At 38.2% G+C, this 16529-nt stretch overlaps 1 protein-coding gene across 1 annotated transcript in view; it reads right to left on the bottom strand.

Moving 5' to 3' along the window:
• Positions 1 to 202: 202 nt before the first annotated feature.
• hs3st4 (heparan sulfate (glucosamine) 3-O-sulfotransferase 4) overlaps positions 203 to 16529 on the bottom strand; it is a 68953-nt gene continuing 52626 nt past the window's right edge. Inside the window, exon 2 of the mRNA XM_030790399.1 lies at positions 203 to 857. Coding sequence (XP_030646259.1) covers positions 203 to 857 — 655 coding nt within the window. The remainder of the gene's footprint in view (positions 858 to 16529) is intronic.

Here is a 16529-nt window from a genome sequence, read left to right as displayed (position 1 = left end):
CGGGGGGAACACCATTGCTGTTGAAGGGAGAGAAAAAGAGCATATCAGTGAATGTTTGCTATGAATACAGACACTTTGCAAAGACAGCCATGACTCATTAATGGGCTGGAGCACTCTCTGAAAGGGGGGTGGGGCTGGATCGGACGGGAACTCTCTGACGTGAGAGGGCTGGTGGTTTTGACTGCAATGGCACGGCATTCTGCTAGTCCCGAGAGCTGGGAGAGTCGGCGCCCTCTTCCAGCTCCCATTGGAAGTTCTGCCCTGTCATTTGGTAGAACATCATATTAAAGGGCTTGTAGAATTTGTGAAGTCTGCGAATGACATCCGGATCTATTTTGGGGTGAGTTCTGCCTTTGGACTTGCCAAGGCATCGCGGGGCACTGCTGTCCTCTGGCTTCTTCAGGCAAGGAAATCCCTTGGTTTTGTTGAAATAGAAGTGTTTGTCTGTGACAATTCTCTTGAGTCCAAGAAAGTCCTGCACTTTGGCCATCTCGCCAGCTGGATCAACTATAAGCCTCTCCCCGCTGACAAAGTGCATCTGAGATAGGGGAAAATACTGCATCCAGCTCTCCAGGTGTAGCGCATAGATCCCTATACGAAGAGCACTCCATGAAGCATCGATCAGTCCCAGAGTTCTGTTCTTGAAAGCCAGAACCTCGAAGGACGGTATCTCCGGTTTCTTAGATAAAGTCTGGGTGTAGTCGGAAATGGCTCGAGTCACGGGATTTCGGACCACTATGATCAATTTAATGTCTTTAGCCATCGAGTGGATGCGTTTCGGAGCGTTGGTCGTCACAAAGTAGCTAGGAGTCTTCTCCATCGTGATCTGCCCCTCGAGAGTGGAGGGCATCAAGTCCCTACAAACACAAAGAGAACAACTGCGAATTAGCGTGAACCAATTAATTCCAGACACCTTTTCCGGTGCTAAAGAACACGCAAAAACCTGCGGAAAGGAGGCATTGCAAAATTGGTGCAATTATTAAGCGGTAAATTATTTGAAATTACAAGTGAAAATAACTGTTATTATCACTGGACATTATGTTGCGAATAGGAGCTTACAGCTAATTACACCCATGGAGTAATATACTGGAGATGAAAGAAAGAAGATGAAACAGCAAGTGTACAGGCATGTTCATTGCTTAATTGCCTCCATCTGTGTTACTCTAGGAGCTGTTTTGGAACTTTAATAATGAGTTCAGCGCATATCATTAATACTGCGCTGCCTGGGGTATTGTTTTGTCATACATTTATTCTGCGAGTTACACACACACATGCACACACATACACACATTCAATTCCTTTCAAAGATGCATCCAAGTCATCGTCAGTAAGGAACACCCCCTTCCCATCTCTTTCCTCTTGTCTTCTTTTTAATGGTAGAAGCTTCTCATTGGAGGGAACATAGATTAATTATGACATTCTCTGTGATCATTTGTAGCTGAGATGAAATACTTCTGCCTTGAAAGATTTATCTGCAGGATAACAGGGGAATCTTTTGCCAGTCTTTCAAATATTATGCTAAACTTTGTCCTCAAGACTCAATAGAAAGATGAATCAACGTAGAGGCGAGAATTCATTCATAAGTGAAAAGGAAGAAATTTGTTCATTCTGTTTCTATGCATATGCAAGACAATGAAATTCAGACCAGTTTTCTTAAGTAAGAAAACAAAACAACAAAAACAAATGAATATTTAATATGCTCAAAATATTTTTTCATCTTACTGATTGCAATAAAACTTTTAAAATGATCATCAGATGTATTTTACACACAACCTTCCTAAACACGTATATGTTATCATCAATTCTGTGTGCTACATCTTACCTGGCTAAAGTCAGCGTTTACAATTTTCATGATGCAACAGTCTTGGGCAGATAAGCTATATTCAACAGAACCAGTAGGTATGAACTGGCAGAATAAATATACAACTGTAACGGTTTCACACTGCTGGCAATCATATGTCTTTAAACCATTTTTTATTCAAGTGTTTGTAAAATAATTGTGGCAGTGACCACGAGGGCTACAGACCGCGCATTCTTTTCCCTCTCTCTCCACGTTCATCTTTTTCTTTTTTTTTTTTTTTTTCCTTCCCTCTGGCCTTACCTCTGATTTGACAGCTGTCAGAATCGAGTGAAAATGGCAATAACACTTCCACATCAATCATTTGCATGTTGGACACATTCTAAATGAACTGCTCTCCTCGCCCAGAATGGAAAATTCTCTGTGAGAGACACATCAAATGGTATATACACATCTCCTCCCTGCCTGCCCACGTCCCGTCTAGGGCTTCCGGCACACGAAAGGATACACTAGCAAGTCTCACAAGTGGCTTTTGTAATTTCATTTCTGTAACAGTGTGGCGGTCCTGACGGGTAATTTCCCAATGGATTATGCTTGGCTCAACATGCTACAGAGCTATGGCCACTTCTCAGACCATAATGGGATATAAAAACATATCTGAAGAAAGCATCATGACTAGGAACAGCATTCATTTTCATTATATGTTGTCAATGTTCAATGATTAATAAGTATGGTAATAAATGGCGAGAGATTTTTTCTTAGCCTCTCTCTCTCTCTCTCAAGGTCTTTGGGAATTGGGCATTTAAAGTATGGGATAAAACGAATTGAGGTGTAGCCTGGCATATGTGCATTTTCCACATGTGAGAATTGAAACACATTGAAAAGATGTTCGATAAATAAATAATTTACATTAAAAAAAAGAAAAAAAAGAAAAGAAAATGATTTCACCTTGAAATGAAACTGCGTAGATCGCATCTAAAGTAACACTACCATAAGCACAAGTGAGAACGGGTTTTTTATAACAATGTCATGCTGTTGTGGACCAAACATTCACTCAACGGAACAGATGATGGATGTTCAAGGTAACCTTCTTCATTTAAAGCAAGCGCATAACCAGTCATTGTCCTCATCAAGCCCAACCTGACTCATTATAAGCGTAATTACAAAAATATGGAGATTACAGAGGCGCGATACCTTCATTTGTGATTGAGGTCGAGCTCATTCTTTTTTTTTTTTGGAGCGGGAATGAATCAGTCATGGATGGTGTACATTTAAAATGTCAGAGGGATGGAGAGGGCGGAACAGAAAACACAATGCTGATAAACAAGCTAATTTTCCTATGCGGTGTGGATCATTCTCCCGGCCTTGCATTCAGCTGGAACCGCGGAGAACAGATCCGACTGGTTAACCCTTGCTTAACTCTCCGCAAGCTGCGCGCAAGGACATAGGTCATTTGGGTGGGTAGGTAAATAAGTCTTATGGAGCATAGACGGATCTGTTTGCCATCTGCTGTTTACTTTCTCCAAACATGAAAAGAAAAAAAAAAACCAAAAAAACAACAGCCTACTATTTTTTGCCCAGTACTGTGTCATGCTTACATAAGGCTTGTAGAAGTGTAATGGAAAATAGAGGACCAAGATTTAACCGGAATAAGTCGCTCCGTTTTCAGTGTGGCACACATGATTTGAAGCATCCTCCTTTTTTTTTCTTTTTTTTTTTTTTTTCGATTGTTGGGTTGAAATCTGTTTACATCAAATAATGAAAGAAAAACTATGCAACCATATGAAAGGTCATTTCTGTGGCTTAAAAGTTCCAGCTCCTGCAGTTTGCGTTTTCTGTGCCGTCTGAAATAAAATGTGAGGATTCCGAGTGTAATAAATATATTGCATTATGGTGCTCAGCACTGTTTTTTGGGTTTTTTTTTTTTTAAGGATTTTAATGAACTGCTCTTGGTACAGAACTATCCGTGTACAAAAATCGCTCACTGACTTTGTGCTTTGAAGTCAAAAGCAATCTAATTGTCACTCACCATGATCTACAAGATGGGGAAAAATAATGTAAAGGCTATAGTAATTACCTCATTCATATTTATTCATCCTTAAAAAAAAGTCATCCCATGATCCTCTCTGCTCCAGGAGGACAGAGAGGATGTGCTCATTTTGGCAGCACTGTGGTTAGGTAACAGTCTGTACCTTGAGTAAAAACTTCACCCAAGAAAACATTAGGTAGAAGTTTACAATCCTGTGAAATCAGCCTCAGGAAAGCAGAAGGGGGAAGCTGTGTCGGTGTTGATTTAATGCTTTCATTTCTGTCACAAAGAGGGAAAGGAATCCACTGTATGAATATGCCAGTGGTGGATGCATTACAAAAGATTAAGATACCATCGTTTTTACAGGGACACTCGTATTACTGCTGTCATTATGGGCTTAATGTAGATTACCTCTCCATACAGTTTTATATGCACTGACAAACCGAGCTATGTGTGCATTCTTACAAATAAATACATGCACATGCTCACATACATGCACACACACACACACACATACATATATATATACACACATTCACCTACACACATACACCGACACATTCACCCACCCACCCACACACACACACACACAAACAAACAAAAAAGATACAAAACGGTTTCCATCTTCACTGTATTTTGCGTGGTTACATCATTCCAAATCCTGTTGTTAGACTTTTTCCCTCTTAGTATTCGCACATCAAAGTGGTGGGATACTCATCCAGTCTGTCTTTTAAATCCTTTTTTTTTAAAAAAAAAAAAAAAAAAAAAACTGGGGAGGAATGTTTCAGCTGAAGTAAAACCAAGCGGCAGGCATTCATGTGTTTACCAGAATCATTTTATCAGATGAAGTGACAAAAAGAATGTAGCTGATGTTTCAGGATTACAGTAATTCTTTTATTATTTTATTTTTATTTTATTTTCTTAGTGGGGCAAAATCACACAGAGCCTAGAAAATTAAGATCCTTATCAGCCAATACATGCGGCGAGCTTCAACTGCGTCTGACTTGATATTGGTTGATGTGCAGAAGAAAGCGTTTAAACACCATGTGCACTCTAGCAAAGAATGGACCTCGCTATAACAGACCGAAAATTGTGTTTCTTTTCTGTGGAAATGAATAGAAGAACTATTCAAGGAGTGAGAACACAGTGAGAAGAGTGGGGAGGGCAAAAACACCTGTGCCAACAGCCCAGACAGTATCCATCTCTATCCCCCCCGGGCTTTGGCTCTGAGTTGCATTTGAACATAGAACTGTGGTTAAACTGCCAGTCAACATGTAATATGCAGAGAGGTGAGTATAATTAAAACAATATGCAACCTCCCTGCAGGAAGCGAACCCATTATAGTCCTCCAGAAGCTGGAACATTTTAATAGAAAAAAAAAAAAAAAAAAAAAAAACCTGACAGCTGGTCCTGATCAAAACCTTTTCTCTTCTTCTCCCCCTTTGATCCGTTTCAGACCCATTCTTTTCGGAGCTCAGTGCTTTTCTACCAATCTCACAAGACTGCAGCAAGAAGATTTGATGCTCTATTTCTGTGTGCCATTTTTTTTAAAAAACAAAACAAAACAAAAAAAAAAAAAAACACTGAACATATTGAAAGAAAACAAAAAGGAGAACTTTATAAGATGCACGGCAATATAATCAATCTGATAACCCTTCCATGGAATCATACGTTGTGAATCAATGTGTTGTGAATCATCTACACTCCTAATAGCAAGGGATAGTAGTACTATAGGAGTACTATGATCTTATTCATATTTCTTAGTGCTATATTCCCTCATTTTTGCCTTTATTTTGAATATTTTAATACCTCTGATTTCCATCTCCCTTCTCATAAAACAGACCTCTGTCTAGGTGAATGTAGTTATGAAAGCCGGTTTCTGGCACATATCAAAATTTAAGGGGGTGGGAGGGGGGGGGGGGGGGGGCTTGATTTTTTCAAACTAATATTGTCCTACGCTCATTAACATCAAGCGATGCGGCGTGCTTAAAAAAGAGCACTCTTCATTTAAACCCGAGACAAAAATAACCAGCGATGACTGCTGAGTAACGCTGAGAAATACAATGACCCTGTTCGACACACCCTCCCAAAGTACACAAAGCGAATCCTTCTTCTTCCTAGCCCCTGCTCACAGTGAGCAAATGTGGCTGAGCTTGAATTTGAATCATCAATCCTAGATGTAGGATGTACTTCAGCGCTGCAAGACGACATTTCTTACGTCACTGGCTCAAGCTTTGTCTGCGAGTTCAACCATAAGAAGGGAGCAGAAAAAAGCATTTGTTTTTTCCCCTCTCACATGGATTGGATGGCTTTCGGTGACCTGTCACTCATTTGAATATGTATTGAGTTATTTTCAGATGTTCCTCATTTGCATTTGTTTACGTCCCTTTAGAAAAGATGATAAGAGCGCTTCAGGCAATACAGAAACAATTTGCTCACAATAGCCCCCAATGTTATGTGATTGTTTTAGCAATTACAAAAATAAGCAGATACAATATAGACTGTGAACTATTTCAAAGCACCAGTAAGTATTCTAAAACCATAAACAAAAGGCCCCTGGTTATCTGCTCAATGTCACTTAAGATTTTCATGTCATTTTGTAGCAAATGAAGGAATACTAAGATAAATTAAAAAAAATAAAAACAAGGGGGGGGAAAATAGCAATTTGTCTTCACACCTGAGTACGTCAGAAGCAAAGGTCGCAGTTTACATCTGGAAAATTCAGTGGATCAGATTCACTTAAGCAGAACTGATTAATATGACAGATTGGATGTGATAGATTTTTATAGCGAGAGGAAAAACAGCTATGAGCACTCATCCAGCTACTTTAGGAGACTTTACTGCTGTTGACCAGATTTGATAATGTCATATCTTTTTCTCCACTAGGGACTTTGCATGAGTGACAGCGGTGAAGGGCATCCATTAGCGCATGGATAACTGTGTGGGCACAGACATTAAAGCTGACTAAATCAGAGCTTGTCCATATGGTACACATACTCAGCAACAAGCCCTGATTGACTAACATCACACAAGGCGTCCAAGCATTGCCAATACGTTCAGTTTAACCTCAAGTTAAACTGAATTACTTCTCTGGGATATTATGCACTTATATATACATTCACCTCCTGAACTTGCCTCTTAGCTAGGTGTAAATCATGAGGAATCACGTAAAACAAAACAAAACAAAACAAAACAAAACAAAACAAAACAAAACAAAACAAAAGAATAAAAAAACAATAGACTAAAAAAAAACACATGGTGAAGTTGATAACTATGTATTTTGAAACGATATATGATAGGATAATGATAAACATGGATATGAATTAATCGATGTTGATATATGAACAATGCATGCCAGTTAAACACTGATAATTGTGAGCATTGAATGACAAGATGCCTCTGTGCTGACTCACATAAAAATTTCACTACGCGCTACCGGAAAAAACAAAACAAAAACAAAAACAAAAACAGGAAAAAAAAATATCCACTATCCGCTGCAAGTCTCTTCTTGGACTGCAGCAGATTCTTGTGGCCTGAGTCCTCTCAGAACACTGTTAGGCTGCAGCTTTTCCACTGGGGCCCTGATGTTTGCTTGAGTCAGCAACATAGGACCCCATTTGTCCATAGCACTTACTTATAATAGCTTTGTGCAAAGTAATGTTTGGGGGCAACCGAGGCCCCGTTCACTCAGTGACTGTCACTTTGTTGGTTTAACTTCGCATATCGGGCCTCTGTTCCACTTCACAAAGTCTAAGGTAAAACACGAGGGTTTTTTTTTGTTTTTTTGTTTTTTTTCAAAAACCAACATTTCAAATTCAGCATTTTCCCAAGTGACAATGCAATATGTCATCTAGTTGTTCCCTCTTTTTTTCTTTTTTCTTTTTTTATAAAAAAAAAAACACATTTTGAAGCTTCTTCTTCTTTTTTTTTTTAATTCTGTTTTATTGCTTGCGGACTTGAACAGGTTCTTCATGTACGTTTACAATCGTCTGTGAACTTAGCCTTGTAAATGTAAATTCAATATTGAATAGCTATGTTACTCCCCAGTTTTCTCCACACCATTCACAAGGATCAAAGATTCAATTTATTTCTCCATCTGTGAGGAAAGCACAGGGCAGCAGGAGCCTGTGGAATTTTATACACACTTTCCTCCTCATAGGCATCATATGGGACCACTCTGAGCGATGAAGAAGCTAGAACATCATTTACATGAAAGAGTAGTTTTAGCAGGAAAATCTCAAAGCAATTGATCTTACTTAGCTGGTTTTTACAGTTGAGCTTGGCTACACCACTAAAATGGGCTTGATTTCTGAAATGACTACATTGGCTTGAGGTTCAAGTGCTCTGATTTTCCCCCCTTGTCTCTTTATTGATTATTGTAGACGTCCGTGCGACACAGAATCATTCATAATGTACTTGAACGTGGGACAGAAAGCTGTCTTTACCTACACATTATAAAATCTCCAGGACAACATCTCGATGAATATATTCTGTGATTTAACACATTTAATCTAGGTATTCGATTTAAACTCTTAATCTTTGTTAAAAAAAAAAGAAAAAAAAAAGAAAGAAAATCAGGAAATCGTACTTTAGAAGTAGGTAAAGACAGAGAGTAAACTACGTAGGAGAGATGGACGGATGTTATGGTATGGGAGGACATTTATAAACCTAAAGACATATAAACTATGGACTGAATTAGTTGCTTTGCAAAGTAAAAGTGATTAAATAAATTAAAATAAAAGTGCTTGACTCCTTAAATGCTTCTTCAGAATCAAAACTGAAGATCTTAGGAATACAAATGAATAATAATGAGGAAAAGACAGTCAGACCATAACATTTCTCTTGTTTAATGGATTTTGCAGTGTAGTGGCTTTTTTACACTAGCAATTGGAAGGACTGTCTTGTCAAATGGAACAGCAAGGTGTACTGGAACAATGACAAACAAACCCCACTGACTCACCTATCAAACCAACAAACAAAAAATTAAGATGTTTACAGCCTCCCTCCACTTCATTCTCAATTCTCATGTGTTGTGAAGATGTAACATATTAAAATAAACAGAAATTGTGAGGAAAGAGAGAGGGGGGCCAAATGCGTTGTATGTTTTGTTTTGTCACTGTGGTTTTTAAATGTCACATATTTTTCTGTTGCCCTGTCAGACAAGCATCAGTGACGCGCAGGTTCACTGAAAACATTTCCTAGACAACAGCTAGCATGCAAATTATTTTACAGTTTGCTTAGCCGTTTCCAAGAAAGCCTTGCAAAAACCGTTATGCTTATTGGAGACAGACAAAAGTCTAATATACTTCATTAGCCGGAGAGGGAAGCTGAACGTAATGAAAACATAGCCTCCAAAAACTCACCCTTAACCAATATCCGGTTTATTTCTAAATAAAGAAAAACAAATCATTTGTGTGGGTCAATGAAAGCAAATGGAGACTGCGTTAGCTGGCAGGGAAACATGATTACATGGTGATGTTTATTTGAGAACATCTGGCCACATTAAAAATAGGCAGCTGAGAAGGTTATAATCGTGTACTGTAGGCCTAAGCTACTCCATTAAGGACTAAGCCGACCTATTACAGAAACCTTTGCTAATCCAAATTGTGCTTTTGCTGGCACAAACTGTGTAACTCTCCAGCACACTAGCACATGCATAGGCATTGAATCCTTTTTTATCATTTCAAGAGGCTAAAATAAAAACTAAAAAAGCTATATCTTTGATTGGTCTTAAAATTAAGTATGTGTGAGCGAATAGTACATAACCTAATAAATTGGAAAAAATATCCACTTAAATGTACAGTGTAAGTGTACTAACTGTAACTCAATCCCAAATAACTCCTCTGTGGATTAGCTACAACACGCAGCAGTAGACAATTGACCGAATAACATTTCAGGAGGAGAGTAAAGCGTTTCTGTACTTTCACGAGCTTTAGTTAATCTCTCACAGATGTAAGTGGCTCTTGTACTTACACAAGACATGTCCAGGCACTATGAGCTGTATTCATCTTTAGCGTTTGGTCACGACTGTTAACTCCCTGTTGGCCACTTCGTAAAAATACAAACGTAATCTGTGTCGCCAAAGAAGAGTATAGTGTACAGTACCTAAAGGGAGTATTTTAAGCTGGAGCTCTGCTCAGAGCACAGTCCATCTTGTGTCTTTCTCATGTAAAGAAGGCCCAATGGACAGGGACTCCATTAAGCTAAACCAATGCTACAACTTTCTCATAAAAGCTGTCAAATTCCTAATGGAGATCATCTAAAAGTCTACGCAAGAAACTGCCAGACAACTATATCTTGTAAAAGCTACACGATGGAGCAGTCCTTGCGTCATACGATGGTATAGAAGACAGGGTTAACGTTTCCGTCAAAAAACAAACAAACAAACAAACAAGAAAACAGACTCGCACAACTCTCTCAAATGTCTAAGCTGCCCCTCTCTCCTTTTAAAATCTCTGTACTGGATAAGGTTCACTTCAACTGTGTTTTTTTTTTTTTTATCTTTTGGTCTCTATTTTCATGTTTATTTGATGATTCAAAGGATCAAAGCAACGTATGTGCAATCCAATTTCACCGAGTTCAAGACTGGCCCCTTGCAACACTGTTGCGAGAAGAATTTTCATTCATTGCATGAACTGTCTATACTCCTACACTCCGTGTACTCTCTTGTCCAGCTTGGGCATTATATCTCTTAGCAGCATGCTGGGCCAGCTCAATACAGGGGAAAAAAAATCATTCTTTATCTTTAGAGAGAGCGACACAGAACATGCCGACTGTGAAATGGCTGTCCTAAGTCATTGAACAGTTCACTGGCTTGCAATGTCCGAGATTGGTTCAGATATATGTATAATCCGCGGATGGATCTCCGTACAGTCCCTTGGAAAAGGCCTTGGGCCAATGAGCAGCTTGTTTAAGATCTTCCAATAAACCACAGTACACATCTTTAATCTCTATAACTGAGGTAGTGTGTTGCTGCAAGTGAATCTGACATAAACATACATTGCAAATGCTGGATAATGTTGTACAGATATACAGATTAACTCATGTAATCCTTACTGCCAAAGGGAAAGCTTAGAAAGAATGTGTCAACGTTTATGGATGAAATAAAGCCCAAATATTAAATCCTGATCTCCAGGGGCTTTTTCCCCCCTCTTATTGCTATAATCTCAGAGATTGCTCTCCTTGTGGAGTATCTGCTCAATCAGGGACACATCTTCTCCTACACGGAGAGAGAACTCAAATAAGTCTCTTTACTCTTTGTTGAGGAAGCTTCTTCCTGAAGCTAGAACTCCCTGTAACCAATATGACAAATGGCTGTGAACTCAAGGTTAAGACAGTGCTAAGTATTTCTCTGAATACAGCTCAAATAACCTATTTTCACCATTGCTGGAAATGGGAAAAAGAACCCCACATAAAGTGCTGATTTTTCCACCAATTTGACATTTTATAAGATCAGCTTAGGCCAAACTATAGGTTTTTGTGTCTTAACCAACATTTAAAAAAAATTGAGATTATAAATTGAAACCATATCTTATTCATTTAAGATTTGTCTGTGTGTGTCCTGGACCTGATGTCTAAGAAGTGTGAGTGGACCAGAGAGTGAGTGCAAATTCAGGTTAAATAAACGATATTATATGCTCTCAGTATGATGAATGATTTTCATTAGGTGATATTTGATATTTAACTGAGTTATTACACAAAGGTCTACAGCAGGATTAACGGATATTATTGTGTTCAGCCTCTCCACAGTCACCTACGTCTTACCCATGAACATAAAGAATAAACATCCTTTATGGGGTAATCCTGGTGATGTATGTGAAATACCTATTACACCTCCATGTGTCTTATGAGCAATTCAGTTTTAGAAATTAGAATGTAGAATGAAGACAGAGCATTTTGCTGCTTATTAATAAATTATGTTACTTATTTGTGCATTATACGTATTATATAACACAGACAACAACAGCAGCAACGGCAACAACAACAACAACAATAATAATAATAGTAATAATAATAATGCTGCTGCTGATAATTGTTGCTGTTGTTGTTGTTGTGGTTGTGAAACTTCACAACAAAATACAGCCTGGGTTTAATACTGCATTTGACCTCTACTATAACAATATCTAATGCTAAATATAACAGCGAATTTCAGGTAGGCTGAACTGTTTTGCAATGCGGCTTTTAAGGCAAAAATGAATACACTCTGGAAAACCCACTCTCTCAGACATTTTCTTCAGTTAACAGAGGCTGGCTTTTGAATTAGTGGACCGCTGGTATAGCCAACCTCCCCAAGGTGAAGTGGCCTGTGTCTGCTCAGCTGCAGCTAGGAGACAGGGTCTGTGGGGTGAAAGAGAGCTCCAGTATCAAAGAGCATTTCCTGGAAATAAGATACATCTCCAGGCACTGATGGAGGATCCTGTCCTTCCATCCCCAGCTGCCGCCCAACCTTGAAAAAGCTTAACTTAGGTAGCATGCAGAGGGCAATGAAAAATTACACTCTCAAGCAAGTTGGCCATTATCGCCTTGTACATGTAAATAGGGGATAATTCACTGAAAGACTGAGAAAGGAAAACAAACAAAAAAAAAAGGAGAGAAAATATTCATTTGTCAGAAAATATTCACTCTGCAACCTATTTAAAAATGCTATTATTATATCTGGCATATATGCACTATGCACTGATTGTGATATTTAGATGTTATCGTATTATGATACAGGTGAACATTTTAGGTATTTTTTGAATGCTTGATTTGAAATGACCTGACTGTGATTAATTGAGCGGGCTTTGTGGACGTGATGGGTGCCACGTGATCTGGACTGGAACTCTGACTCACTCACTCAAGCATTCATTTTGTTTTTTTTAGGAGCAAGCTTGTATCTCATGTTTTGGAAAGGTTTCAAAAACAACAAACCTACATCCAATCAGTGCTTTTCACTGTATTACAGAACCAAGCACAATGCACAATTTGTAATACTATAGAGCCAAACTCTCTGGACATTTTCATATAACATAGACCCAAGCTCAGCATACATTTCACTATACTATAGGGCCAAGCACTAAAACGTAATATTTTCATTTACACCATTCAGCATAATGAGAGCAGTTCATTTAAGAAGAGAGACTGCGGCTTGTTTCTTTAATAAGGGTAGACTGAATTACATGAAAGGAAAATGCGCCTTTAACTGTATTTATACGACTGTGTATTTATCGCTGGGTCCACGTGGATGCAGCAGAATTAGACAGTGGCAATGAAAGCAGTATTCACAATTAAATGCTAATAATAGTATCTAAACAAGCAGTGTTTATAATAACAATGAATGAAACCCTGGACTAGTCTCTTCAAAGGATATTAACAGCTGTAATAGTGAAATCTTATATTGTAAGCCTTAAACAATCTTGAGAGTCATCCTTCTAGAGACATGAGGTGTAAAGTCATCCTTCTAGAAACATCTGACTTTCAGATGAGGCGTTTCTCATGAAACATCGCAACTTCAGAGGACCTTGAAAATCATCATAGATTAAGGACAGCTAGTGCGTACTCATAGAAAGATAAGTGCACTTTTAAGAAAAAAAAAACCCCAAAAAAACTAACCAGTCTCAAATGTACGGTACTCATGAATACAAAAAGTCCAGATTTGCCTCCTAAATTTGTATCACTGTAATTTAGCATATAGGACTATGCAATCACTACATAGAAAAATATGCGACCAAATTGCGTGCTACCTTTGAGAGGAACTGCACATCCGAAACTCTATCCTGATTTGTCAATCAGGGAACATGGAATGACACTCATATTCAAAAGAAGATATAGCCCATTAAAGCAATATGGCCAGTTACTCATGTGTCGTAGGGGGGATGTCAGCCGAAGCATCAGAGAAAGACATTATTACAAAACACTGTTTGCATTGTTTGTGTGCATCCATTTAATCGTTTCCCGATCTCGTGTCTTAAAAGCAGACCAATCGGTTCCGCACTGAACACTGACTCTTTCATCATCTCCTCTTTCTTGGTGAAGTCAAACAAGCGAGAGCAAAAATATTTGCATTCAAAGTAGTACATGATGGTTAATGTGCTTAGCTCTGATGTAAAACCCTGAAAGTGAAATACTCTCTCTTAATTGGTAAAACCATTGTGTGTGAAGGAGACTGATGGAGGTGAAGGAATCGTGACTTTTTGCAAAATATTCTCCCATTATCAAACTGAGTCACCAAAATTCGCAGAAAACAGTGCCATGGACACACTTGCGCACACGTGTACACGAGTCTCACATGCACGCTCTCAAGTTTGCACGTAGAAAACAACGCCTACGATCGTTTGTTAAGGGGAGGCCATGGAAAAGTAAACCATTTGTGACTTAAGGATAAAACAAAATACCATGTATTAAAAAAAAATTGTCGCCTGCTTTATCGATATATTTACTCAGTATGTGTTTCACATGTGTTCATCCTCCTGAAAATATCTGATATAAAATAAGAGGGCAAAACTTCCTGAGTGAGAATTAGAGGGGGGAAAAGTAATCTCACTTGCGTGATAATCAAATTATAGCCTTTGGCATCATTTTAGTTGGAACCAATTTTTTATTTATATATTTTTTTTTACTCTTTTAATACATGCAGATATATTCAGTGTCACTGCACACGCTTTTTCTCATGCACCATTGTAGCTCCATCAGCCTCGTTTTAACACTTGACCTTAAAAACTTCATTATGACCCACTTTAGGTATCTTTAGCTGCTCTAAACTTTTCTCTTTGTCTAAGAGCAGTCTAACGCATCACCATGAAATTAACCTGAACACTGAAATTGGTGGATTCAGTTTCTATTAGACCCTAGATTTAACCAAGATTATTGCGTTTAGAGGTTAAAAAAAGGAAAAAAAAAAAGAAAGGTTCTCGGTGATAGACGAAAAGAGGAAAGATGAGTCCCTTAACGTTTTCATTCAGAGTGGAAAGGAAAATCTTTTTTGGAAACAAATGACTCACCATGGTGCTCTTCCTCCATAATCCATGAGAAAGAGCAATACCTCACCTATCCTGGAGGATAATGATCTTATTCTCATCACACTCACAAAACACTGAAAGAAAGACTCCTTAAAACCGGAGTGATTGTGCATTATCTGTCAAACCTCTTTATCTGACGAGCATTACAATAATGTTCTGAAGCCCAGACGACAGATCAACCATGGACCTTTTTGTTTTTTTTAAGAGCTCACCAAGCTCATCTAACCCAATAAGAAGTTTAAAAAAAAAAAAAAAATTTATGACGTGTGTAGCATGATAAGAGAGAATGGAGAAAAATACATCTAACCCTACATAAAGAATAAATGTCATATACAGCAATACAGCTGGGTTTTATTATTCAAATCTTTACAGTCAAGACACAGCCAGTTCTAGTCATATAATATTCATACACTTTCGTACAAAACTAACAACGCCTCTGAAATTCCCTGGAGGAGACAGCCAAACTCAACTGAAACTTCTATAAAAGGTATGATTGAGTACAGCAAAAGGAAAATCTCCTGATTTAGCTGGTTCCATGATAATCGAGAAAATGGCGGCATAGTCTAACGCACAGTATTGACTGCGCTCTTTTTAAAAACCAAAACCCTCTCATGAGCAGCGCTCCTTGTTTCCATATGTGTTAAATATCTGAAGATGACACAAAAATTGAACAAACCAACTAAACACAGGTATCACTAATAACATAATCCACTCAGATAAAGCTGCTTAACCGAATGAGTAGCATGCCTCAGACCACGGTAGAGCACCCTGTAATGTAATGCACCATATAAAACAATGCATTGCTCCTGCTGGTCTGCTCTCCTTACACACAGACTGGGCTGTTTGCTACACATTATCTCGTACAGGTTTTGTATATCATCATGTATCTGTTAGATTTCAATTCAACGTATATATGTAGCACCCAAAACCTCAGTTATCACCACAGGCAAAATCTCCAAGCTAGTAGTTTCAAGCTGCAAAGCCAAGAAAGACAGTCAGTCCTCTTTTTCTGCTTATCTCTTCAGTCTTTTTTGGACTCTGTCTTAGATGAGGATTCTACCAATTATAGTATAGTATAATATAGAATTAACAAAGGCATCACTGATCATAAAATTGGTTTATAAGCAGATGATACTTTAGCACTTCTCTCCTATCACCTCTCACCTCTTACTCTTGATCTTAACAATACATTCCGTTCTACATTACATTATAAAGTAAACAGGTCAAAGTCAGAAGTAATGCCACTCAACAACATTAACTAGAATGTTCTAGCCAAAAAACAAAGAAGGTAAGATGCTATTTCAGAATGTAAGATCAGAGAACTTCAGTATTTTGGCCTTCTCATCTCTCCTGAAGTTGAAGGTTTTATTTATCTTCGGTATGGATCTATTATTCAGTTCAGTAATGCTACAGTTAGACAGCCAGAATAGCCTTCCCATTTCTCTCATGGGTCGTTTCGAGGCAGAATGAATATACTTCCTCAAATTAATTATTTATTCACTATGGTGCCAATATTCCCTAAACCTCAGTGGTTCTCCAATCTGGAGTACAAGCACTGAAGAAAAAGTACTAAAAAAAAAAAAAACACCCTGTACCACACTCACCAGATATCAGAAAAAAAGGAGGGAAAAAGACAACTGCATCACATTCTCACACAAACTTCAATATTTAATTAAATGGCTAAATCAAGAGCAAATACATTCTG

Source organism: Chanos chanos, chromosome 13, assembly GCF_902362185.1.
Source record: "Chanos chanos chromosome 13, fChaCha1.1, whole genome shotgun sequence".
Taxonomy (NCBI): Eukaryota; Metazoa; Chordata; class Actinopteri; order Gonorynchiformes; family Chanidae; genus Chanos; species Chanos chanos.
This window is presented reverse-complemented; position numbering and strand designations above follow the sequence as displayed.